This window comes from Symphalangus syndactylus, chromosome 7 (genome assembly GCF_028878055.3).
Source record: "Symphalangus syndactylus isolate Jambi chromosome 7, NHGRI_mSymSyn1-v2.1_pri, whole genome shotgun sequence".
NCBI classification, from domain to species: domain Eukaryota; kingdom Metazoa; phylum Chordata; class Mammalia; order Primates; family Hylobatidae; genus Symphalangus; species Symphalangus syndactylus.
Window position 1 is genome coordinate 122,552,361 of NC_072429.2, and position 25,834 is coordinate 122,578,194.

General features: G+C 43.9%; 1 protein-coding gene across 3 annotated transcripts in view; it reads left to right on the forward strand.

Moving 5' to 3' along the window:
- The window catches only part of FAM91A1 (family with sequence similarity 91 member A1), a 121,619-nt gene that overhangs the window by 14,874 nt on the left and 80,911 nt on the right, over window positions 1–25,834 (forward strand). For 2 of the 3 annotated variants that reach the window (XM_055287186.2, XM_063642934.1), the window contains one exon: window positions 4,513–4,595. In XM_055287186.2, the coding sequence (XP_055143161.2) occupies window positions 4,513–4,595 (83 nt within the window). Of the gene's footprint in view, window positions 1–4,039; window positions 4,129–4,512; window positions 4,596–25,834 lie in introns of those variants that run through there. The other variant, XM_055287192.2, reaches the window with a different exon arrangement.

Sequence of the window (25,834 nt, forward strand, 5' to 3'; positions counted from 1 at the left end):
ACAGCAGAGGTCAAAGCCGGGGCAATAATCACCCTCAGGAAGTGCCTCTGGGCCTCCTTGGCTTTGCTTTTCCCAGAAATTTTCTGGGAAGATACCGAGTCACATTTCAGCAGGAAGGGGGCTCCAGACAGGGTGGGAAGCCCCCAGGCCCGTGTGGCAGAACAGTGATCGGGCTGTGGTGGAGGCTCAGCTTTCCCTTGGGCCCCAATGCCAGCCCAGCCTGCCTGGCTGGGCCCCGGAGGCTGCAACACCCGCTCTGGTGCTTAAGGGTCACTCTCTTCTGCTAGCACTGCTGGGCCGTGCAGTCCCTCATTTCTCCTTTGGAAATGGGAGTGCAGGGAAGACAGATGAAGTAATGAATGGGCACGGTCCTGCCTGCCTGAGCAAGTCACTGCTTCCCACTTGTTCACTGTCTCAGTTTCCAGAGGGGAGGCTGCTGATTCAATGACCACAAACTTGATGGCTTAAAAAAACAGCAGCCTATTCCCACACAGCTCTGGAGGGTGGAAGTCTGAAATCCTGGTGTCGGCAGGGCCACAGTCCCTCCAGCAGCCCCGGGGCAGTGTCTGTTCCTTGCCCCTCCTGGCTTCTGCCGGGAACCCTTAGCATTCTTGGGTTTGTGGCCATATCTCTCTAGTCTCTGTCTCCATCTGCCCATGGCCTTCTCTGTGTGTCTCCTCCTCTGTCTCTCCTAAGGACACTTGTCATTAGATTTAGGGCTTACCCAGGTAATCCAGGATAATTTCATCTCAGGATCCTTAACTATTATATCTGCAAAGACCCTTTTTCCAAACAGTCATGTTCACAGGTTCTGGGGGGATATATTTTTGGGGAGCCCCCATTCAACCCAGTTCACCCTCAGTGATGTAGAACAAGGGCGTGCCTACTCGACGCTCATACTGATCTCACTGGCTTTGTGAAGATTTTGGATCCCAGCATATTGTTCCAAAGCATGCGATCTACATACAACGAGGGCCAACGAGGTGCTGGGCTCTGCATTGCCTCCTTTATCCCTCTCCATGTGAGGAGACATTGTTAGCCTCATTTTGTAGATGAGAACACAGGTTGCACATTCAATCTCCCTCCTTCCCTCTCTTCCTCTCTCTTCTTTCTTCTTTCTCTCTCTTCCTCCTTCTCTTCTTTCTCTCCTTCACTCTCTCCCTCCCTCTCTGTTCTCTCTCTTCTCTCTCTTCCTCCTTCTCTTCTTTCTCTCCTTCACTCTCTCCCTCCCTCTATCTTCTCTTTCTCTTCTCTCTCCCTATCTTCTTTCTTTTCCTCCCTCCTTCTCTCTTCCTCCCCCCATTCTCTAGCTCTGATTTATTCAAGAATTCTTAACCCATTGATTCCTGAGACTGCAGTTTTTTGAATTTTTGCAATCAGATCTTGGCAATGACCTTGAGCAGTAGGATATAAATAACTCCCACATGCTTAGTGTCCCAATAATGGAACACTAGGCATAAATGGGTTTTAATATGTAGCTATCCGTTGTACTACTTTCCTACCAGATCCTCCCAATCCCACCTCCTGCAGACTTCTCAACATTTCTTGGGTAAGGCAACTATTCTATGGCTAGATAAGTTTCATATATGTATGTGTGTATATATTTGAGATGGTGTCTCTCTTTGTCACCCAGGCTGGAGTGCAGTGGTGCCATCTCAGCTCACTGCAATCTCCGCCTCCCAGGTTCAAGTGATTCTCCTGCCTCAGCCTCCCGAGTAGCTGGGACTACAGGTGTGCACCACCACACCTGGCCAATTTTTATATTTTCAGTAAAGGCGGGGTTTCACCATGTTGGCCAGGCTGGTCTCAAACTCCTGACCTCAGGTGATCCACCTGCCTTGGCCTCCCAAAGTGCTAAGATTACAGGTGTGAGCCACTGCGCCCAGCCAAGTTTCTTAAATTAAAGCAAAGTATGTCTCTTTGGAACTTCTACCATGGATCCAAGTTTTATTCCTTTGGAGCCATACAAAAAATTTTTGGCCATATTTATTCTACCATGACACCAATTCTAGGAAAGTAAATCTCTACTAATCTACTTCTGTGTAAAAAACCTATCACTTGTTTTTGTAAAACATTATGCCAAGTAAAAGAAGCCACATATTGTATGATTCTATTTATGTGAAATGTCCAGAATAAGCAAATCTGTGGAGACAGGAAGCTGATTAGTGATTTCCTGGAGGTGAAGGGAGGAAGGGGCTGCTAATATGTGTGAGGTTTCTTTCTGGGGTGATGAAATGTTCTGGAATAAGTAGGGATGGTCGCAAAATCCTGTGAATATACTAAAACTCTGAACTGCATGCTGCAAAAGGGTGAATTTTATGGTATGCAAATTATATCTCGATAAGCAAAAAATTAATTTAATAAAACATTCTGTGGACTGAGATGGCTCCTACCTGTTGTTAATGACACTGAGCAATGTCCCCACCCCTTCCAGGACTGCAGCCATGTGGCTGAGGTGCCTAGCTAGGATGTCTCTAAATTGGTGGCATTTGGAGTGAGTGACAAAAATAGGTTCAATCCCAGTGTTCCCCACTTACTTGCTTGGTGACTTTGGCTGTCTTACTTAAAATGTCAGGTCCTCAGTTTCCTCAGCTGGAAAATGGATTTTTGTAAGAACTTGATGAGATTTTCTATATAAAGTGTTTAGCCCAATGCCTGAAAGTTTAACAGTTTCTTAATAAATGTAAAAAAGGAAATCTGGGAAATTAATCCACTTTGCCCCTTGACCCCTTTGTCTCCTTCAATGATTTCACTTGCTTGTTGTTCTGGAACTTCTGATCAGCAAGCCCAGAGTCAATCAATTTCTCCCATCCTACCTTCAAGGATATGATCACACAACCATGTGTGCTGGAGCCATGAGAAACCATGATCTCCCCACTCGGTGGGGCCCTCAATGTGTATCAGCAGTCTTCTGTTGGTCGTCTCCCCCTTCTCTGCTACTCAAGGGCTATTCCAAGCCACCACTCAAGCCCCATACTCCATTGTCAAACCCTTCTCTTCAGCAGACAACCTCACCTCCCACTCACTGAGCAATGTCAGGTTACCAGGCATGGGTGCCTTCAATTTCTGCTCCGATAACACCTATGAAGGCATCTACTCCAGCTGTCAGTCTCAGTGCCTTCCCTCCCTGTCCTATTCAAGGGAAATCCTTCCATCTGTGCTTTGGATCTCACCCTCTTCCAGGCTTCTGGGACTAGACCTTGTGTCATGAGTGGCTTCCTTGGATCCCAGGGCCTCTCTTCATGGCCCTAGACCTAGATGCTCTCTCCCTTCTCCCACCCTGGTCCCTGGTCTACCTTAGTTTTGACTTCTTGTGGAGTTCCCCACTCTTGGCCATGCACTGACCCTTAGGATGTAAACAGCTTCTCCATTTTCAACCCTTGATGGTTGATCTTGGCCAGTTACTCACTTGATCTGGTTCTTTTTTCTTTTTCTTTTTTTTTTTTTTTTTTTTTGAGATGGAGTCTCTCTCTGTCACCCAGGCTGGAGTGTAGTGGCGCAATCTCGGCTCACTGCAACCTCTGACTCCCTGGTTCAAGCGATTCTCCTGCCTCAGCCTCCTGAGTAGCTGGGATTACCGGCACATGCCACCACCCCCAGCTAATTTTTGTATTTTTAGTACAGATGGGGTTTCACCATGTTGGCCAGGATGGTCTCGATCTCCTGACCTCGTGATCTGCCTGCCTTGGCCTCCCAAAGTACTGGGATTACAGGCGTGAGCCACCGCGCCCAGCTGATCTACTTCTACAGGCTGCTTCCAGGTCCCTAATCCAGCTCTCATCAGACTCAATTCCCCACCATCTCCTAGGGAAGAGATCAGAGGGGTTTAGATCATGCCAGGTGATATGGTTTGGCTGTGCCCTCACACAAATCTCATCTTGAATCGTAGCTCCCATAATTCCCACATGTTGTGGGAGGGACCCGGTGGGAGATAATTGACTCACGGGGGCAGTTTCCCCCATACTGTTCTCATGGTGTGAATGAGTCTCACGAGATCAGATGATTTTATAAGGGGAAACCCCTTTCACTTGGTTCTCATTCTCTCTTTCCTGCTGCCACGTAAGAAGTCCCTCTGCTCTTCCTTTGTCTTCTGCCATGCTTGTGAGGCCTCCTCAGCCACATGGAACTGTGAGTCCATTAAACTCTTTTTCTTTATAAATCACCCCGTCTCGGGTACGTCTTTATTAGCAGCGTGAGAACAGACTAATAGACCAGGATTGCATGAACTGCGCTTCTCATGAAGTTTCTCTCACCTCAAGTTCAAATTAAATGTCACAATATCCAACTCCTAGCTGTTATATAGAATCCTGAAAAGTAATAGGTTCCTACTATAATTTCGCAAACTTTAACAAAGAGGTCAGTGGAAGTGATTGACTTGCGTTAGCTTGGAATACACAAGACAGTGAGATGTCACCTTCCTAACATCATGGGAAAGTTGGACATGAGACCAAGTTTAATCAACTTCAGAAGAAAATTAGCAACAAAATATCTCTCATACCCATTCCTTTGCAGGCTTTGTTCAGCTTTTTGGCATCTCGATCCACATCAAAACCCTGAGGACTGCTCGCTTTAGCCTGGAGAAAATAATTGAAAAGGTGAGATGACAATATAGACATTCCTAAATGATCTCTGGCTAAAATTGGTAGCAAACTGGAGGACCAAACAGTCATCCTAACCAGGGACCAGCTGTCACTTCACACACTGGTACATGCGGAAATCAGCTAGGGAGACTCTGGCCCCAGAGAGGTGGCTGGTACTCCTTGGGGCCAGCTGGCCTTGGATGACCAGGAGAATGGGCCCCTCTGTTCTCAAGGACAATCATCCTGGCCAGCTCTGCAATGAGCGATTTTCATATCAACCCCACCTTTGTGTGTCTGCCTCTGAAACAAAGAATAATACTGTGAGCCAGTGTACTGGAGTGCTGGTTCTCCCCCCTTTGCCATGAGACACAGCTAAGTCTAAGGAATAGGTCAGAAGCTGAGTGTTCTAGGACCTTATTACAGGTTCATTTGGTGACTTGGATCTTTGCCATCCATACAATGAGAGATATATATTTGGTTTGTTGGAGATACTATAGGAACTAGTAAAAGCACAGTTTTGGTTTTAGTGCTCCTTGGGAAGGTAAAGTCCTGTTTACATAGTGTACTGAGTTGTTTCCCATACTTCAGTCATTGGCACAATACATGCACTATTGCATCCACAGTTACCTATGTCTAAATAATAAGCAAATTATTGTTTGCTTATAATTATTATTTGCTTATTATTTTCTTTTCAATTGACATTTGTTTTTACTTAAAGTTGTCTTAAACAGGAAATTTTTGTGAGCACAAAAATGGAAACCCAGTATTGCTTGCATAAATGGAAGTTAACCATAAATAGAAACACACAACTATTAAAAACTGCAATTAACCTCTGAGGTTAATTGTGGTTATGCAGCTGGTAGCTAGGAACACACTCTGAGTTTCCTGTCTTTGCCTTTTCTCATGGAGCTTTTCCTAAGCGATATGTGTCCCTATATTTTCTTTTCTTTTTTGAGACTCAGTCTCGCTCTGTCAACCAGGCTGGAGTGAAGTGGTGCGATCTCAGCTCACTACAACCTCCACCTCCTGGGTTCAAGTGATTTTCATGCCTCAGCCTCCTCATAGCTGGGATTATAGGTGCACGCCACCACGCTTGGCTAATTTTTTGTATTTTTAGTAGAGACGGGGTTTTGCCATGTTTCCCAGGCTGGTCTTGAACTCCTGAGCTCAGGCAATCTGCCTCCCTCGGCCTCCCAAAGTGCTGAGATTACAGGCGTGAGTCACCGCGCCCGGCATGTCCGTATATTTTCCATCCTTCAGTGAAGGCTGGTTTAAGTGCCACTGGCAGTAGCATCGCAGTTCAACTCTCCCTGCTTTCATATCCTTGGGCACCCAGTGGAAGTGAACAGTCAACCACATGCAGCTCAGTGGGTATGTTGCCTTTCTCTGCATGGCATCCTTATTTTCCTTATTTCTCCTTCCCCCATTGTGTGGCCTCATTGGGGCTGTCAGTCATGAGGCTTGAGCCCGTTTGTCTTGCCCTTGGTCACCAATGTGGGCACGTGTCCTGTGACTCTGGCAATCAGGATTGGTTGAGGAGTAAAGATGTAATCCAAGCAGGATTAGAGTCAATTAGAGTCTTTCCCTTGGTTGATACGTAGATACTGAGAGAGATACACGTCTGCCTCCTGCTGGGTCTGCTGCAGTGAAAGTGCGTGAGTCTAGGGCTCTTAGTGGCCATTTTGTCCACTACATAAAGGGAGAGAGAGAAAGAAACACATTGTACAAATCCTCAGACACAGCAGTGCCTGTGTCCTTGGGCTTCCCGGTTTCATTAACTAGCAAACTTCCTTGGTCTAAGTTAATATGAGTTGAGTTTCCGTCCTTGCGATCTAAAGTGTCCTGGCTAATATCTGTCGGCTGAAGGCGAGCTGGCTTGAGGCTTTGATTAATGGAGAATCATAGACTCCTAGAGCTGAAAGGATTGTCAGGGCCACCTATCACCTCCCTGCCTTTTGGAACATGAGGGCATGCCCCATCTTGCAGCATCTGTTCCTGAAACAAGCCAGAAAGGGGACTGACATTGTTGTACACCTGCTGTATGCCAGGCAGTTTATAGACCTTTCTTCATTATGCATAGGGAAGAGTGGGCATTACTAGTCTGCCTTCCAGGTAAGGAAACCTGGGTTCAGGCAGGTTAGATAATTTGTTTGAGGTCTGGCAGGATGCAGGACTGAACCCAGCTCAATTTGCCTCCTAAAGCCTGTGCTCTGTGCAGCGCACAATACTGCCTCACATTCTATAACTAGAGCCTCCATGATCCGACAGAGGGGTCCGATGACTCTGGAGTTGCAGAATGATACCTCCTGTTTTCCTTATCCAAATCTTTTGTGAGATGTAAGACAGCTATTTGGTGCTTTTGAAGGCTTGTTGGCAGGACCAGCTATATAATTTGCTGGGCTTAGTACAAAATCAAAGTGCAGGGCTCCTTCCTCAAAAATTACCAAGGATTTCAATATGGTAACGTCAGAGTATTAAGCCAAGCACAGGGCCCTTCTGAGCATGGGGCCCTATGCAGTTGCAGAGGCTGCACACTTATAAAGGCCACCCTACTTTTGTTCAAATTCTGAAGGAGCTGGTCCTCTGAGTGTGGAAGTAGCAACTTCAAAATAGTAATGGCTTCTTTGCTTTTCATCCGAAGTATTATGGAGTGCCAAGGAAGTGAGATAGAATCGAATCAGGGCAACAGAAATCTCCTATCACTCGGCTAATTCATAAGCTGTTCTCTATGTCCTGTTAGCCTCATCAGTGCAGAGAATTTTGTGGGACATGATCTGTCCCAATTTACAACTAATGCGCTGAAACAGAGATGCAGGGCTCTGCAAATGGCTGTGCAGGTTATGCCCTGCCTGAGGCCCTGGCTGAGGGGCTGGGGCAGAACTGAGCTGGGGGCATGCTTGCCAAGCCTAGTGCTGGCAGGACTGCTTCCTCTCAAGGGTCACCTTTTTCTCATTTGCACATAGAAGCTGTGAGGGCTCGCAGAGACCACGTGGAGACTTATTTAAGATCACCTGGCCAGGCAGTGGTTGAGTGGGAGCCAAGGCTAGAAGCAGATTTTCTGATTCTGGCAGATCTAAATGACATGCCTGCCCCTCATCCCCTTCCCATTTTAGGGAGGCCATTCCATGATACAAATATCGTAGAGTTGTAGGAGCTGAGGGGTGAGACAAAAGAATGCTCTCAACATGCCCAAGACCAAAAAACCTAGTAAATAAGTGTCATTTGATTCCAAATAACTCTGATATCTGGGAGGTGCAGCAGGAGAGTGTTGAGTCATGTGTTATGAATGAAGATAACATTGGGACTTAATTTTTCCTTTTCTAAAAAATTTTTTTGAGACAGGGTCTCACTCTGTTGCCCAAGCTGGAGTGTAGTGTTGCAGTTTCAGTTCCCTGCAGCCTCTGCCTCCCGGGTTCAAGCGATTCTCCTGCCTCAGTCACCCAAGTAGCTGGGATTACAAGCAAGTGCCACCACGCCTGGCTAATTTTTGTATTTTTTGGTAGAGATGGGGTTTCATCATGTTGCCCAGGCTGGTCTCAAACTCCTGAGCTCAAGCTATCCACCCACCTTGGCCTCCCAACATGTTAGGATTACAGGCGTGAGCCACCGCACTTTTTTTCCTTAACAAATAATGTGGGGTAGGACTCTCTATCAGAGGTGCCACCATCAGCAGGGCAGGTTGAGGTCCCAGTGCCCTGACTCCCTGTAGGAACCACTGTTCGCCACGTTGGTTGTCTTTCCTAATCTGCTTGAGAAGATAATTCAGGCTTGTTCCTTGTAACAGCAGGATATTTGATGTCGAAGTGAAAGAATCATGTGATGTGATTTTAAAAGAGAAAAAGAAAACAGTCTGTTTGGCATTGTCCCCTCATTGTGGTGGGGGCTGCCTCCACAATGGCTGTATTCATCATCGATGCTCAGTGCTGATGGAACGGGTGTCCTATGGCTTGTTCCCAGGAGCTGGGTACCGAACTTCTTCTCGGGAATGTATATGGAGCGGACATTCCACGTCCACTGTTCATTGTTAATGGGATAGACAGCTGACGATGGGGCCTCAGGCCTGTTTGCCTATCCAGAGATTTAGTTTTTGAAACGGAAGCAACTGAGCAGAGCTTCTGCATACTGTGAGAATGCAAGTCAGATACAGAATGGGCTGCAGGGGACTCCAGGATGGGGTCAGACAAGCGTGTGAGGCTTCAGGAGACCACACGGATATTCCACTTGTTTTCAACTATGAGACATTGTAGAGCCAGGGCAACTTTCCTTGTTTTGTTTTCTTTCAATTTGTTTATTTTTTGACGGTGCTTGCACTGACACTCAGGAGACAGATAAAAACAGCACAAGATATTAAACATCAATAAAAATGGTTTAAGAGGTCTGGGCTTTGAGCCCACAGGAATCCTGGTTTGAATGAGGATCTGCCTCTTAGCAGCTGTGTGAACTTGGGCCATTAACCTCTAAGCCACCATTTTCTCATCTGTAAAATGGGAGCAGTCTCTGCGTTGCAAGGCTTGAGGCTTACGTGAAATAATTTTTCAAATGCCAGAAAACAGGGAGCTAGATAAATATTGGTCCTTTCCCTGTCTGTTTGGGTCATTTCTTGGCTTTTTGCCTTGTGATATTTATAAGATTTCATAAAAGTGATATTCAAGCAGATTTCAATTCTACATATTTAGATTTAACAGCTTTGGAAGGTACGTATATGAAGATACATACACAAACATATGTACCATATGTAGATATATAGGTTTCTAATTCATATATGTTGATCTCAGATGGATAGATATCTCCCAAACTTGTCAAATATTTATCTTATAATGCCCGAGCAACAACATATTTATAATAGGTAGCCACTGAAAATATAACAGTAAAGTTGAAGAATGTGGCTTTATTGTCAGAGTGAATTTCAGTCCCAGCACAACTGCTTATTAGCTGTGTGACTTCGGGCAAGTTACAGAACCTCTCTGTGCTGTACTTTCTTCATGGTTGTAAGGGAGATGGCTGCGCTCTAGTCGGGAGTAGGCCCAGGCAACTTTCTGACGCAGCGTGTCTCAGCAAGTTTGGAGTGCAGACGCACAACTCTGCACGTTATGTAGCCACGCCACGTGAGGCGCATTAAGTAACCACTCGCATGCGCTTGTGCTTGGCTCTGAGCCACTGTTGTCTGTAAAAGGTACAGTTACGCTGCTAAGGCTGTACCTCTGGCTTGGGGCTCACACCCAGGCTCGCTTGCGCCCAGAGAAAGAGTAAAGCCATATTGAAATTCCCTGTGATTCCTCGAGTGTTTTTCCAGCTAGCCGCCAACCCACTGACTTTTTTCGGATCTCAGTTAGAACCTAACAATGGTAAATGGGGATAATAATAGTGCCTACCACGTAAGGTTCCTGGAGGAGTTAAAGTTATTCATGCCAAGCATCTAAAACAAGCCTGGCTGACAGCATGGACTTTGCAAATGCAAACAATTGATATTTGTTGAAGGCAAATCAGCAATAAACTTTCCAGAATATTTCAAACCCCTTTCCTGCTTGAGGAGTTTTCACCCTGTAAATGGCACTCTAAAGATCAATTTCTCATCGGTCACCTGCAGCTTGGATCTGAGGTTCCAGACATATATTTTACACCGGGCAGTCACGCTGCGGAGTCCAGGTGGCCTGGCATGATGTCCCAACATCACACCTTGTTAGCTGTTTCATTTGACGAGTGTGATAATTCACACCTCATGGAGTGTGAGACTCTCCCTGGGATACCATTCTGGTGAGGTGCTGGCCATCATGCCTGGACCTCAGGTCCAAAATGGGAGCAAGTGCTGTCAGCTCTATGAAAGGCACTGCCTGGTGCATGAATAAGGCAGCCCTGGTGCTGGGGGGACTTCCACTTTGGTTTTTTCTTCCTTCTAGTAGGTCTACATGTCCTTCTCTGTGTATCTACGTTCCTGTGTTCCCTCCTCTAAAACAAGGCCATGAATGATCCATTTTTCTCAAAGGAGGAAGCATAGAAAATCAACTGAGATGCTCTGATCCTAGGAAGCGGTGTCACCTTGGCAGAAAGAATGCAGAAAACATCTACGTTGAGAAATGACTCAGGGATGTTCCTGAGGCAACAGAGCAGATTGCCCAGGAGGGAGGTCAGCTCTTTTGAATCAAGATTCTGATACCCTCAGCCAGAAGAACCAGAATGGAAAAACAGACGCCTGATCAAATGCCTTCTGTCCCAGTCCAATTCAAGGAAGTCTTAACTCTTATAATAGAAATGGAACATTCTAGGAACATCTTCCAGGTTGCAGCAAACTCTGGGGATGGAATGTGTGAAGGAGTTTGCTGAGGGATATGATTTGCAAATTGGTTGCTCTAAGTATTATATAGTAACCAGCATCTTCCAGAACACAGCCAGAAATACACTCATTTAAGTACATTCATACTTGTCAGTCCTTGTGTCCTGATTTTCTACTTGAGTAGCTTCAAGCCTGGACAATAAGAATAGATTGTCTCATGAGAGGCATGTGAATTAATTAAGAAGAAATATGTTACAGGCAAATTAGACTCTGAATTATTTTTCCCTCTCTTTCTCTTTCTCTTTTTCTTCTTCTTTCTTCTCTTCTTTTTTCCTCCCTTATCTTCCTTGAACAAACAAGTATTGAAAATCTATTGTATGCTAAGCACTACCCCAGTTGAGGTGGACGCCATGATCTATGAAGCATAGTCTCTGTTCCCAGGGAAATAAACATGTAAATGACACATGACAATTGCATTATGATACAGTAAGCACTTTTGGGTACAAATAGCTGAGAGGAGAAAGGAATTTTTATGGAAGAGTTGACATTTGTGCTGGTTCTCAAAGGGCAGTAGGAATTAGGCAAGCAATTAAATAAAAGAGAGAGGGGAGGTAGAAGGAAGATATGCCAGGGAGAGACCACAGCCTGATGCTTTGGAAGTCTGTGTACTTGCATGCTTACTATGACCTGTCAATGTGCTAACATGATTACATCTAATCATGACATCATAGTCCACATAGTGTGGACTCGGGAGTCAGACCTACTCTGTTCAATTGCTGTTTTGCCCTTTGCTGGTTGTACCACCTTGGGCAAGCTGATTCACGTCTCTGAGCCTTAGTTGTCTCATCTTTAAAGTGGAGATGCACCTGCGCATGGGGCGGTGTGAGGTGTAGATGCATTCGTGTTTGGGATGTAGTAGCACAGTGCTGGATTACGGTAAGCACTCAGGTGGTGGCACGTAGGAGGTGGGATGCTGGGTGACATAGGATGTAAGGGTCATTTGTAAACTCTGAAAGTATTATCAAAATGCAATGGGAGTGGCATTTAGACTGTTTAATATTTCCAGTGCAGTTTCTCAGAAGCCTTGGCTGGCTGCACTCTGCTCAGTAAATATTTGACAATGGTTGCTTGGTATCTGGGCTGTGAGCCAGGAGGGCCCCCGGGAAGACCCAGGGAGCAGAGGGCAGAGGGCTCGCTGTACACTGATCTACAGAGAGCTGCTGTTTGAGCTGTCATGAAATGAGATTAAATACCAGGGCCAAGATTAGAACCAGATAGTGGCCTGGGCTTGTTAAGCAGGAGCAAAATGGAGGCAGGTGAAGGGTGTGCTGGAGAGAGCCTCAGACACACCTGATTCTCCTAGGTTTAAGCTGTTACCATTGCCACTGTTGGTTAATGGCACCTTGCACCAATATTGGTGATTCTGATTAAGCTTGCCTTGTATAGTTTTTTTCAAAATTCCTGAAACATATTTTAAACATCTTTACTGAGGTATAATTGCTGTAAAATATATTGTATATTTAATTATACAATTCGGTGAATTTGGACATAGGCATACACTCATAACATCATCACCACCATCAAGGTAATAAATATTTCATCAGCTATGAAAGTTTCCTTGTGTCTCCGTGTGTGTGTGTGTGTGTGTGTGTGTGTGTGCGTATGTTAAGCACATTTAACTTGACATCAACCCATTAAACAAATAAAACTTTGTATTTAAAATTTTTTGTAGCAAGAGGGACTCACTATGTTGCCCAGGCTGGTCTTGAACTCCTGGCCTCAAGCAATCCTCCCACCTCATGCGATCCTTCAGTCTTGGCCTCCGTAAGTATTAGGATTACAGGCATGAGCCACTGCACTTGACCTTAACAATTTTTTAAGTGCATAATAAAGTATAGGGTACAGTTTGCTGTACTCCAGATCTCTAGAACGAATTCATCTTGCGTAACCAAAACTTTGTACCAGTTGAACAGTGCTTCATTTCCCCTCCCTCTGGTCCCTGGTAAGTACAGTTCTATCTTTACTTCTATGAGTTTGACTATTTTAGGTACCTCATGTAAGTAGAATCATGCAGTATTTATTTTTCTGGCTTATTTCACTTAGCATAATGTTCCCCAGGTTTGTTCAAGTTGTTACAAATGGCAGAATTTCCTTCTTTTTTGAGGCTGAATAATATTCCATTGTAAACTTGCCTTGTATAGATCTTAAGAACACTACAGAGTTAGGGAAACTGAGTCCAGTTCGGGGAAGGTTCTTCTTTGAGGTCACGTAAGTTCTGCCTCCTCTCTCACAGACATCTACCTTTGAACCAGGCACGAGGCTATTTTTTCCTCCGTATCTTTTCCAAGGCTGTTTTCCCATCTGAAAGATGGTAATAATAGTACCCACCTCGTATGGGTTGTTAGGAGAATATGTATCAAGAGCGCTTGGCAGGATATTCAACACGTGGCGAGTGCTGAGTGTTATTTTTATTCCTTTCTTCCATCTTGACCTGATTGCTGTTGAGTGTTGAGTGAGCCCTTTGCATGGTGCTTTGTGTAGTGCCTTTAAAATTGGAAGTTTACTATAGGAAGCTCAAAATGACTGTTTACGAAACTTGTCCTAAATTAGAAATCACTTTGTACTCATAGATAAAGAGTAGCAGGGGTAAAGTTCTAAGAGAGATGTATGGGAGGAAAACTCCAAATTGAGAATGACAGCAAAATATAGAGCACTCAATATGTGCCAGGCGTGGGTCCAGACAGTTTACAAATAACAACTCATTTAATTCTCCCAACAACCCTATGGGGTAGGTATTATTACCTCCTATTTTGCAGATGAGAAAAACCAAGACACACAAGTATGATGAGATAGGGATTCAAACCTATGCAGTCTGCATTCAGAAACTCTACTACTGACTTCTCATTAATAGATTTTTGGGGTTATTGTCTAAATAATTATTATTTTAAATTTAATAATAGAAAAGCTGGGCCAGGTAGGGTGGCTCATGCCAGTAATTCCAGCACTTTGAGAGGCCAAGGAGGGAGGATTGCTTGAGACCAGGAGTTCAAGACCAGCCTGGGCAACATAATGAGACCCTGTCTCTACAAAAAATTTTAAACATTTAGCTTGGCATGGTGGTGTGTGCCAGTAGTCCCAGCTACTTGGGAGGCTGAGGCTGAAGCAGGAGAATCACTTGAGGCCAGGAAGTCGAGGTTGCAGTGAGCCGTGGTTGTGCTACTGCACTCCAGCCTGGGTGACAGAGTGAGACCCTGTCTCAAAAAGAAAGAAATGAAAGAAAGAAAGAAAGAAAGAGCAAAGCTCAGTTCAACTCTTAGAATGATAGTCTTTTACAGAAACACTAGTTGAGACCTGAGACTTGTCCAGTGACCAGAGAAGCCAAGAACCCCTTGCACAGCTGTAGGATCAATAAATATTCTGGATGATGAGAAAATAGAAAGTAAAATGAAAAACGAAGTCACCACTATTTGCAAGGCAAAACAGACAGCCATCTCCCAGTGAGCAAAGTGTGTATGTAGGAGAGGCACTATTGTCAAATTCTGCTCCCAATATTCCTTCCGATGCTAATGGAATCAGGTTTTCTGCCTCTCATTTGTAAACTGGGACTAATACCTGCCCAACCTGAAGAATCTCAGGAAGATTAAATAAGACAATGTCAGAGCACTGGACAGGGAGCTTTCATTATGATGACTCAGGGCTGGCAGGGGAGGAAGTGGCCCTTCTGCCCTTCAAAGGCCATTAGGAAGCTTCTTCCTTCTCCTTCCCTCCTCATTTCACACCCAATCTTCCAGTTCTCCCTTTCCTAAAGTATCTTTCCCTTCAGGTAGAGGAGGGATCATAGCTAAAGGACTACAGTGTGCCAGGGGGCTGAATTTTAGCAGACACATTTTGAAGACTGAAAAGACATGAAGCCAGTGGGATGGCCAAGGTTTCCAATATGCCTACTTCTTATGGGTGCCTGCTTTCCAGCTGGATAAATTGCCAAATATATTTATAGGTAAAATATCACTTCTCCCTGCTTGACAGAATCTGTGCACATGGATTGCTGAGTTGTTTGATTCCCAAGGGGCCCATCAGTGGGAGGCAGGGGGAGGAAAAAGGGGGGATGCTGCAAGTGGATTCCTCCCTGCAACTTCCTGAGTCCTCGGAGGACCAAAGAAACTTGAGATTGACAGCACAGAGCCATTGATTCCATTGGCAACAGTGGAGAATGTTTCTACTCAAGCAAATAAGCTGAAGCCTCCCCTTTCTGAAACCATTCCTGATCCTCTTGGGAAGAATCGAATTCTTCCAGTGGTGTGCTGAACTCAACTGTTTGATTGCCCAGGACAGAGGGGTTCCCTGGAATGTGGGTCTTTAAGTGCTAAAACTGGGACAGTTCCAGGTAAACCAGGATGGTTGGTCCCGCTAGCTGGAGCTGACTTTGCAAGCTGGCAAGAGCCAATTGTGTGATCTCTTCCCAAATCTGCTTGGCGAGATCATGCTGGTAACTTGAAATCAGTCACGGTGAAAGTATTTATACCATGGAAATTGGCAAGCACCACAAATTAGGCTTTTGTTTTCTCCTAGAGAGCTGGTGGTGAGACATATTCTAGCACACCACTGACTTTCTCTTTTGTTCTACACTCCACTCTAGAGTCTTCTATCAGATCTTTTTACAGATACATTATTATACATTTTTATTAATTTCCTTCCCTAGACTGTAAGCCTTTTGGAGGCTAGGTTATGTCATGTTCACTCTCATATCCCCAGCATCTAGCACAATGCCTGACACATTGTAGGTACTTGGTAAATGTTCTCTTCTTTTCCATGGAAGGAGGAATCTTCTTCCTTTGTATGTTACAGAATACACTGAATGCCTTTCCTTTGCATCCTGGTCTTGCACGCAGTTTGTATTAATGTCAGAGTCAGTGGCAGTAGTACGGACAGAAGAATGGAACAGGAAACTTATCTGGCTAGAAATCTTGAGCTGAGAGTAGTGTCAAGCTTTCTAAGGTGATGAAGCAGAGAGAATGAAAAGAGGAACAGTAAATTTAACCAAGGTGTCTGGGAGGGCTCAATCAGACCTCAGCTGGAGAAATAACAGGAATCACAAATGAAAGTGAAGTCCTAAGACCTTCGGGTGTGAAACGGTTTGAGCTAAATAGAGTTTGGGGCTCTTAGAATTTAATACCAAATGGAGAAAATAATGGACTCTGAGGAAAGTGACCTGGCCAAGATATAGATTAGTAGCCTTTCAACCCTGGTTGCACTCAAAATCATTTGGGATCCCAATCTGATCCTACGAAATCAGAATCTCTGAGGTACAGGGATATATCAGGTATAAATATTTCTAAAACTCCCCAGACAATTCTAACAAACAGCCAGGGTTGAGAACTGTTAGTCTGAGAACAATTAGAAACTTTCCCCGTTGACATCCCGGTAAAGGAGGAAGACAACTTAGAAATGTGCTGAAGGTTTACACAAGTAAGAAATCCTTGACCTTATCCAAGATGCTAAAGATAAAGAGAAGAAGGTTAAGTATGAAATCTTAAAGTGAAAATTCAACCCAGGTTTTTCCAAATGGGTGACATGGAACACTGAAAGCATTAAAGCCATTGGACCTCCAACTAGGAAAGGAACTCCTTTTAAAATTCTCTCCCAACTCTTCTGATTAAGTCTCTGCTTAGTGATAGTGGATCTTTCACACTCATCTAATCCAGGGGTTGGCAAACTGCAGACTGAGGACCATATCTGGCCCATTACTTATTTTTGTAAATAAAGTTTTATTGGAACACAGCCAACCCATTCATTTACATTTGGCCTATGGCTTCTTTCACGCTACAATGGCAGAGTTACCTACTTGCACCAGAGCTTCTGTGGCCCACAAAGCCTCATTATTTACTTTGTGGACTCCCACTCTATCCCACGTAGACCATGTAGACAGGTCCTTTTTTAGTCAGAGGATAGGACCTTACCCTTCAGCTGGCAGCATCAAATTTAGTTAGAATTTAATACATTCTTTATGCTTTCATTTAGTTATCTACATTTATGTCAACTGATATTAATTTTCCATTTATGGTATCAGTATAAAATTTCCTTTTAAGATAAATTAATTTATATTTAAAAGTGCGTATTTAAAAATAATTAATAGAATAATTAGTAGAAGAGGTGACCCATATATTTGGCAACAATCATGAAGGTTGTACTTAAATCTGAAGTTTGGGAGACATTGAATGTATCCAATCCCCTCATTTACAAACAAAGAAACTGAAGCCTGGTTGTTAAGTCACCTGCTCAGGGTCACCTTATGGAAACAACCATCTCCTATCTCTCTCAGAACAATGTTCTTTTACCGCTAACTGGTTACTCATTTGCACCTTGAAGCCAGTTAGTATGAATGCAAATTATTGTACTTTTAACATTCATGAATTCAGAGCCAGAAAATATCTTGGTGACATTTCCACAGACATGGTTAGTAGAGACTGATGAGCAATTTGAAACAAAATAGAGGGGCCATTCACATCTGAAGCATGAATCTTGGGTGATTAGTGACATATTGGTTTCATTAAGTCGATTGCTTCTTGGGCATGATTTCCTTGGAACAATAAATTTGATTTTTAAAAAGACTTGCCTTTAAAAAAAAAAAAAATTAAAATCCACTTAATTGCTTGCCAGAGCAAAAAGTAAAAATACCCAATAGAAAAAAATATATTTGGCAGTATACCCTGTTGGGTATATTTAAGCACAGTTTGAATAAGAATATTTGGTATTTCATCATGTAGTTATTGCTGTTTTCATTAGGATTCCCCAGAATCTCACATCAACTAAAAGCAAGGTAATTCCTTCATGCCTAGAATCTCTTCCCACATTAGAAGTTTATTAATCTGTGGGGGTTGATCAGAGAACTGTTGGGAAAGTGTGTTAGGAAACTTGAGCTCTGCCCACCTTAGTAGGGTGCTAGAATGCTACAGAGTTGTTCATTGCTGTTGATACCTCCTTTCCAAGATGCAGTATTACAGTGACATGCATGATGACTAAGTGTTTGGCTATCACTCTAAAGGAGCAGAAATATTTGTATCATTTGACAAATAAAACTAAAACTAGAAAAACATCCATTTGGATCACAGCTCAACATGATTTGCTTACATATGTTGACTGTATGTTCTGAAAAATGAGTTCAATTCTTTAGATTAAAACATGACCTTTCTATTACATTTGGGATTGCTTCCATGTTGGCATTTCAGCACCTTTTAATGAAGATTGGTATACTTAGGTCATTTTCCAGAAAGACAAGCTTCCTTAGGCTGTGCCGTCTGGGTTACACGTGCTGATGTGATATTTACCTATCAAAGGTGACTGCAGGGCTGGGTAGGAGCTAGGAGACCTGACTTGAAGGCCCTTCAATATGTTGTGCCTTAAAGTGGTGGGCACCACTGCACCTGAAGGTACTGATGGTATCCTCAGGAGTGTAAACAATGTGGTCATCCTGCCATGCACTGACCTGTGGTATAGGGAGTCCAAGTGGGGTAGCCTTTTGGGGGCTACACCCAAACAGAGGAGAGGTGAGCCAATCAGCTCCTGATGGTTCCAGCCTGTGTCTTTCCAGGGGAGCACTGCTCATCTAGGCAGGGAATCCAGCAGCCCAGCAGCCCAGCAGCCCAGCAGCCTTGTTACTGAGGGTTTCTGCAGTGAAACCCTTCTCACTCTGGTATAAGAACTACTATTTGATCCAGCAATCTCAGTACTGGGTATCTACCTAGAGGAAAAGGAGTTATTATATGAAAAAGATACTTGCACATGCATATTAATAGCAGCACAATTCGCAATTGTAAAAATGTGGAACCAACCCAAATGCCCATCAATCAATGAGTGGATAAAGAAGCTGTGGTATATATATACAATAGACTACTACTCATCCATAAAAAGGAATGAATTAATGGCATTTGCAGCAATCTGGATGGGATTGGAGAATACTATTCTAAGTGAAGTAACTCAGGAATGGAAAACCAAACATCATATATTTTCACTCATAAGTGGGAGCTAAGCTATGAGGATGGAAAGGCATAAGAATGATACAATGGATTTTTGGGACTTGGGGGAAAGGGTGGGAGAGGGTAAGGAATAAAAAACTACAAATAGGGTTCAGTGTATACTGCTCGGGTGATGGGTGCACCAATGACCACTGAAGAACTTACTCATGTAACCAAATACCACCTGTTCCCCCAAAACCTGTGGAAATAAAGAATTTTTAAAAAAGAAGAAGAAGAAGTTACTCATGGGCTAACAGTTTTGAGAAAAACTGCTGCCTCTTGGCTGCTGCTGTCATCAACAGGAGGACAAGGGTTAATCTTCAAGAGAAGCTGACTTTTCTCCATTATAAGAGAAGAAATCAGTGTAGGGACGTGCCTGGGCCAGAAGGGCAGGAATGGTGATTTCTGGTGGAGATCCAGTGACATAAAGACATTCTGAGGACATCTGCCCTGGAGCCTTGTTTTCCCTTTTAAGCGGTGGTTCTCAATCAACCAGGAGTGATTTTTGTCTCCCAGGAGACAACTGGCAATGTCTGGAGACATTTTCAGTTGGCACGAGTAGGGAAGTATTACTGGAATATCTAGTGATAGAGGCCAGGATTCTGCTAAACATCCTTCAGTAATGCACAGAACAGACAGCCCCCCTCCCTCCGCCCACACACACACTAATAATTACCTGGGCTCAAATGTCAGCAGTGCCAAGGACTAATGTGCCAAGGGTCCACAACCCTGGCCGAATGGTTGTAACAATTCTGTCAACGGGTCTCTTTAAAAAGTGTGGAGAAGGCCAAGCCTCTGGTGGTAAACGGCACACAGGTACTGACTAAAGCAAGGCTTCCAGTCACCAAGAGCAAATTGCTGTGGTAACTTAAAAGGGAAGAATAGAAATGGACCATGATGTCTTACTTTCTTTAATTTTTTTGCAAAGAAACCCAGATGACAAATCTGAAAGATGAGTGCTGGGATAAGGTAACTAGGAAGAAGGTGTGAGCTGAGATCAGTTCAAAGTGAGAAACCTGTTGTCACCTCCTGCTTCTTTGTCTGCACTAAGATTGTTGTGAACATCCCAGCCTACACTGGCAGGGCGACGTGCCCAAGTGACATCTCTCTGTTGACTCATTCTTAGGGGCCCTTGAGTGCTGTGTTGGGCTGGAGAACTTGGAGTTTCTAGTAGAGGCGGAATAACATTCATTATCTGGAAACAAGATTTTGTGTCCTGGGGAAAATGACTGTCTGCTTTGAGGTTGTCCACAGATTGTTTGGGGAGTTGGAGACCTCTGAAGAGTGCTAAACTTCCAGATATCCAATTACCACTGTATTGCACCAACAAAAGAGAACTTGGAGGATAAAGTGGTTGTGGGCAGATGATGGCTATTTCTCAACCGTGAAAGGAACCATGCCTTCAGTAGTTATGAAAAATGAAGCATGTTTCTCATTAGAAAAGAATGATCCATTTCCTTCTTATATTGCCAAAGGTAGTCTTTTGCCAATTCAATGAGAGTATGAACTTGGGATTCATTACTTGCAGGAAAAAAGGTAGCAAGTGTACTCTGGAATCCTCAAGAGTCGATGATAAGTGGGCAGATGGAATTGAAAAGTGAGAATATTGGGGGCTGAGCGGGGCCTTCACGGCATCAAATGTGCTGTGTAGCAGGATGCAGTCAACAGTATGTGGACAAGTTCTGATTTGCTGAAAAGGAAACAAGGTAAAATAGCTAAATTTGCTTGAGCAAATTTCTGTCTCAATCAGTATCAAAACAATGAATGTTATTCTTTCCCCTGGTAGAAGAGTTTATGCATTGGATCTAAAAAAATTAATTCTTTTAGTTAGTTAATTTTTAATCTATTAATTCTTTCTTTAAAATTATCTTTAACATTTTATCTTCCTTTTCATTCCTACTACAACCATCCAAGTCCCCATTATTTGGAAAGAGAATTATTTTCTCCCTTTCTATCTGATTTTCAAGTTTGCATCCTCCTTCTATTTCTGTCCATCTAGTAGTATTAGTATCAGTAGTGGTAGTAGTAATAGCAGTAGTAATATTAATAAATATAATAGTTATAAGAAAGCAGTGATGATAAAGATAAGGCCAACCTTACTTACTATGATTATTCACAGGGTAGGTACACGACCCAAGCCAACCAGAATTCTTCCCTGACATAGATACTTAGAGAAAGAAGAGATTTTCCTTGAGGCTGCTAATCTGGAGCTATGTGATGCCATGGAGGTCTCTTGGTGCCTGAACTATCTATGGCCATGCCTCCCTCTCACCAGCCCCTTTTGCTTCCCACATCAGGAAAAGAAAAAGCTTATTTTTAGTAGGAGAGAAAGAGGCCAACTCGTAGAAGAGAGAGAGAACTGAGAAGATGATTTGTTCAGCCTCAGGGATGAATTATGATTCAAGGCTCTCCTCTCCCTCTTTGCCAGTCTTGGGTTGGGCTTTTGACCAGTTCTGGCCAGTGAGATAGAAAGGGATGTCTGCTGCTTGGAGCTTTGCAGAAAGATTTTCCTCCCTGATAGAGGAGTGGTACATAAGGAAGAAGGTATTTTTTCCCTCTATCTGCTTCCTTCTTGCTTGTGACTATCTTGAGATATCATTAACTTGAACACATGACCATTATCTTGCATCTAGGCGGGGAGACGTTGCTAATACATCCAGAGTGGCAGGACAGAAAGGCAGACATAGCTTGGGTCCCTAACGATGTACTGAACTGCTGAACCAACACTGGAATCATCTTAATTCAGAGCTCCTGTTAGAATTGACAATTAAATGTCTTTGTTATTTAAGCCAAAGTGAGTCCTGTGGTGTGCTACTTTCGATCAAACACATACTAGTTGTCCAACAAACAAACAAAAACAACTGTGAACTCATACTTCCCAAAGATATCTCAAACTCTATAGATCCCCAAACCAAATTCAATCTGTCACTGCCTTACATCCCTGGGATGTGCCACCATCCACCTGTGCACACGAACTAGACAAGACACCTGGAGTCACTCTGTCATCTTCCTTTCCCTCACCTCTCACATCCACTTAGCAAGTTATATTCATTTGACTCTGATCTGCCTTCTTCTCCCCAATTCCATTGTTGCTATTTTAGCTGATGAGGGCGGAGGGCGGCAGAGGGTCTTCATTTCTCTCCAGGGCCACTGCTTCCCAAGTGCTTGACTTGCCTCTGGTCATGTTTCCCTCCAAGCCCTTCTCCACTAGCCTCCAGCATGGTCTAGCTAAAAGCAGCACTCCAGTTGTTACTTCCTTGTCTGTTTCTGACTTGGGCTTCCCTATGCCTAAGGCAGCAGTTCTGAAAGTGTAGTTCCTAGACCAGCAGTATCAACATCACCGGGGAACTCAGAAATGCAGATTCTCAGGCTCCGCCTTAGAGTGTTTACTGAATCAACATTCTGGGGGTTGGACCCAACTCTCCATTTAAGTAAGCCTTCCAAGGAACTCTAATGTGCTGAAGTTTAAAATCACTGCTAGCCTAAGAAAATAAAATCTAATTTCCTTAGTTTCATAGGTTGAACAGTGTCACCCCCACCCCCTCACCCCAACTCATGTCTACTCACAGCCACAGAATTCACCTTATTCAGAAAGAGAGTCTTTGTAGATGTAATTAGTTAAGGATCTCAAAATGAAATCATCCTGGATTTAGAATATTTCCTAAATCCAACGATTGTTGTCTGTATTAGCTCGTTTTCAAGCTGCTAATAAAGACGTACCCCAGACTGGGTAATTTATAAAGGAAAGTAGTTTAATGGACTCACAGTCCCACATGGTTGGGGAGGCTTCACAGTCATGGCAGAAGGTGAAAGAGGAGCAAAGTCACATCTTACATGGCAGCAGGGAGAGAGGGAAGCCTGGGTGGGGTAGGGAAAGGAGCAGAATGGGGGAGTTTTCCAGGCTGCATTCAGGGTGAGAAGCCTGGGGAGGAAGGCGTGGTGCTAACCTGGGTTTCAGTGCCATCATCTGGGCATATCTGCAGGTTGATTTTTTCTTGGTGGGAGTTCCCCATAGTCAATGCTGAGGCATAGCCCCAGCGTGGGCATGGGAAAGGCTTATGCTTCAACTGTCATTCTCATACTTGAGCACGCATCAGTTTTACGTGGAAGGTTTGTTCAGGTGCAGATTGCTGGATCCCATCTCCAGAGTTTCTGATTCTGTAGATCTGGGGTTGGGCTCCAGAATTTGCATTCCTAACAAGATCCTAGATTATACCAATGATGCGGGCCTGGGAGACCTCATTTGAAAACTACTGCACTAGAAGGCCTGACGTTAGACTCATGGCTTTCAACTTTGGATACATTAGAATCATTTGGGGAGTTTAAAAATATACAGATGACAGGGCCTTGCACATGAATTGGTCTGGGAATGCAAATAGATATAAGAATTTGAACTCCAACTGGGCAAAACACTGATTTGTTTAAGATTTATTTAGAAAATGTAATGAATGCATTGATGAATTTATCTAAATTTTATTAAGGATCTACCATGCTGCAGGCATTGTGTTGGTGACGGGGATATATAGGTGAACAAAATACAATTCTGCCTTCAGGAAACCATCAGTCCAGTGTGAGGCAGGTATACAGAACAGGTGGTTCTGTTGGGCGCAGTGGCTCACACCTGTAATCCCAGCACTTTGGGAGGCTGAGGTTGGAGGATTTCTTGAGCCCTGGAGTTCTAGACCAGCCTGAGCAACATAGGAAGACCCCCCCATCTCTACAAAAAATTAAAAAGTAGCTGGGCGTTGTCATGCTCGCCTGTGGTCCCAGCTACTTGGGGGTAAGGGGGTCCTGAGGTAGGAGAACCCTGAGAGGCTGAGGCTGCAGTGAGCAGTGATTGTGCCACTGCACTCCAGCCTGTGCAACAGAGCGAGACCCTGTCTCAAAACACAAAACAAAAACAGAAAACCCAGATGGTTCTAAAACCACATGGAAGTGGAGTAATAGTTATGCAGAGAGAACTATAGAAGCCTTAAGGAAGAGCGTTCAATCCAGCTTGGGGGGCAGGGGATGGAGAAAGCTCAGGGAAGGGGCTAAAGAGACGACGAGGTGATGATTCAGTTCAACAGTTTCAGAAATCCCAATAGCTTAAGCTTCTATTTGGCATAAAAAGAAGCTTTATTGAACCTAAGGCATAGTGTTAAAAATTTGTGCCTAAATCCAAATTCATGCTTGACCTCTTACTAGCTGTCCAGCTAGGAACAATTTACCTAAACTCTCTTTGCCTTACTTTCCCCATATTTAAAAGGGGACTAATAATAGTATCTCCCTGACAGGATTGTTGTAAAGACCAAATGACATAACACATGTGAAGTGCTTGGTGGCGTGAAGGACTCAAACTTCCAGGGTCACTGTTCACACCCTCAGAACAGCTCACAGTCTACTAAGCACTTTATAAATGTCAGTTATTATCATTAACATTTCAGAAGGTCTCATTTAAACTTCCAGTTACAACCATCACCACTGGGAGTTTTAGTTTTGGTTCCTGTTGCTGTGGCTGTAGCACTGGGAGGTGGGCTCGCGCTGCTGGGACATGCAGGATTCTCTCCCCTGCACCAAGTGGCCCCAGACTCCCGCGGCTCTAGAATTCTTGTGTTGAGGTTTCATTTAGCATGTTCTTCCTTCTATCAGTGTATCGGTCCTCTGCCGACTTCTTACCACCTCCTTACAATGGCTGCTTTGTTTTTTTTTGTATCCACCATAGACAAAATATCCAAAAGGCCAAGATTGCATAATTGTACCTAAAATGTAGCTACCCTTCAGAGACTTGTCTTTAAATGAAAAAGGTATGCGTTGGTGCATGTCATGCTTTGACATCAGAGGCCCTTTTCACTTCCTCCTACACTTTTGCAGTGGCATTCTGAAAGATTAACTTTCTGGGATAATAGATTCCCTGAGGTCAAGTGCAGTGGCTCACACCTGTAATCCCAGAACTTTGGGAGGCTGAGGTGGGAGGATCGCTTGAGCTCAGGAGTTTGGGACTAGCCTGGGCAACATAAGATGACCTGTCTTTACAAAAAATTAGCTGGGCATGGTGGCACATGCCTGTAGTCCCACCTACTTGGAGGTCTGAGGTAAAAGGATCGCTTGAACCAGGGAGGTCGAGGCTGCAGTCAGCCATAATTGTGCCACTGCACTCCAGCCTGGGCAACAGAGCAAGATGCTGTCTCAAAAAAAGTAATATTTCCTGATCTTATTTATTTATTTAAGTCTTTTGAAATGATCTAGACTGCTTTCTGCTAGGGCTTGACCGTGGGTCTTCTGGATTTGGGATCACAGTTTAATGCAAACCCTTGGTTAAGACCATACTTACTTTAATTTCAAATTCCCAGCCGTATTTTACCTGCCTCCAGAGCCTCTCTTCTTTTCTCAGGAATCTGGACCTATTTCCCCACTTGTCATGCAGCTTTCGAGTGTTCTTGGTCCACCTTCATCTGAGCTCGCCTGGTGTTCACCTGCCACAAGTCCCAAACTGTTCTCCACTGGAGATAATATTTATGTTGGCTAAATATTGGCACAAGCAAGTCATAAACTTGGCGTGTTCACAAACAACGTGGCAGACTGCTGAACAGATGTTCTAACATTTACAAATCGGTTTTCAGTTATAAGCGTGTGCAATGACCATCTGCCTTTGTCCCCAGTGTGCAGAGCTCTTCTTGTAAGGTTAGCCATATTCTACACTCCAGTGTTTCTCAAACTCTGCTGCACATTAGAGCCACCTGGGAAGCACTGACAAACCCTGATGCCCAGGACAACCACCAGACCAAATAATTCAGACTCTAGGGCTGGGACCCAGGCATCAGTGGCTTTTAGAACTCCTCAGGTGATCTCAATGCAGGCAAGTTTGAGAACGCGTTTCATAGTCCAGTGCTTCTAAGATTTTAATGTGCCTGAAAATCACTTGAAGAGTCTGTTAAAATGCAGACTATGATTCAATAGGTCTGAGTGGGCTGAGCATCTGCATTTCTAAC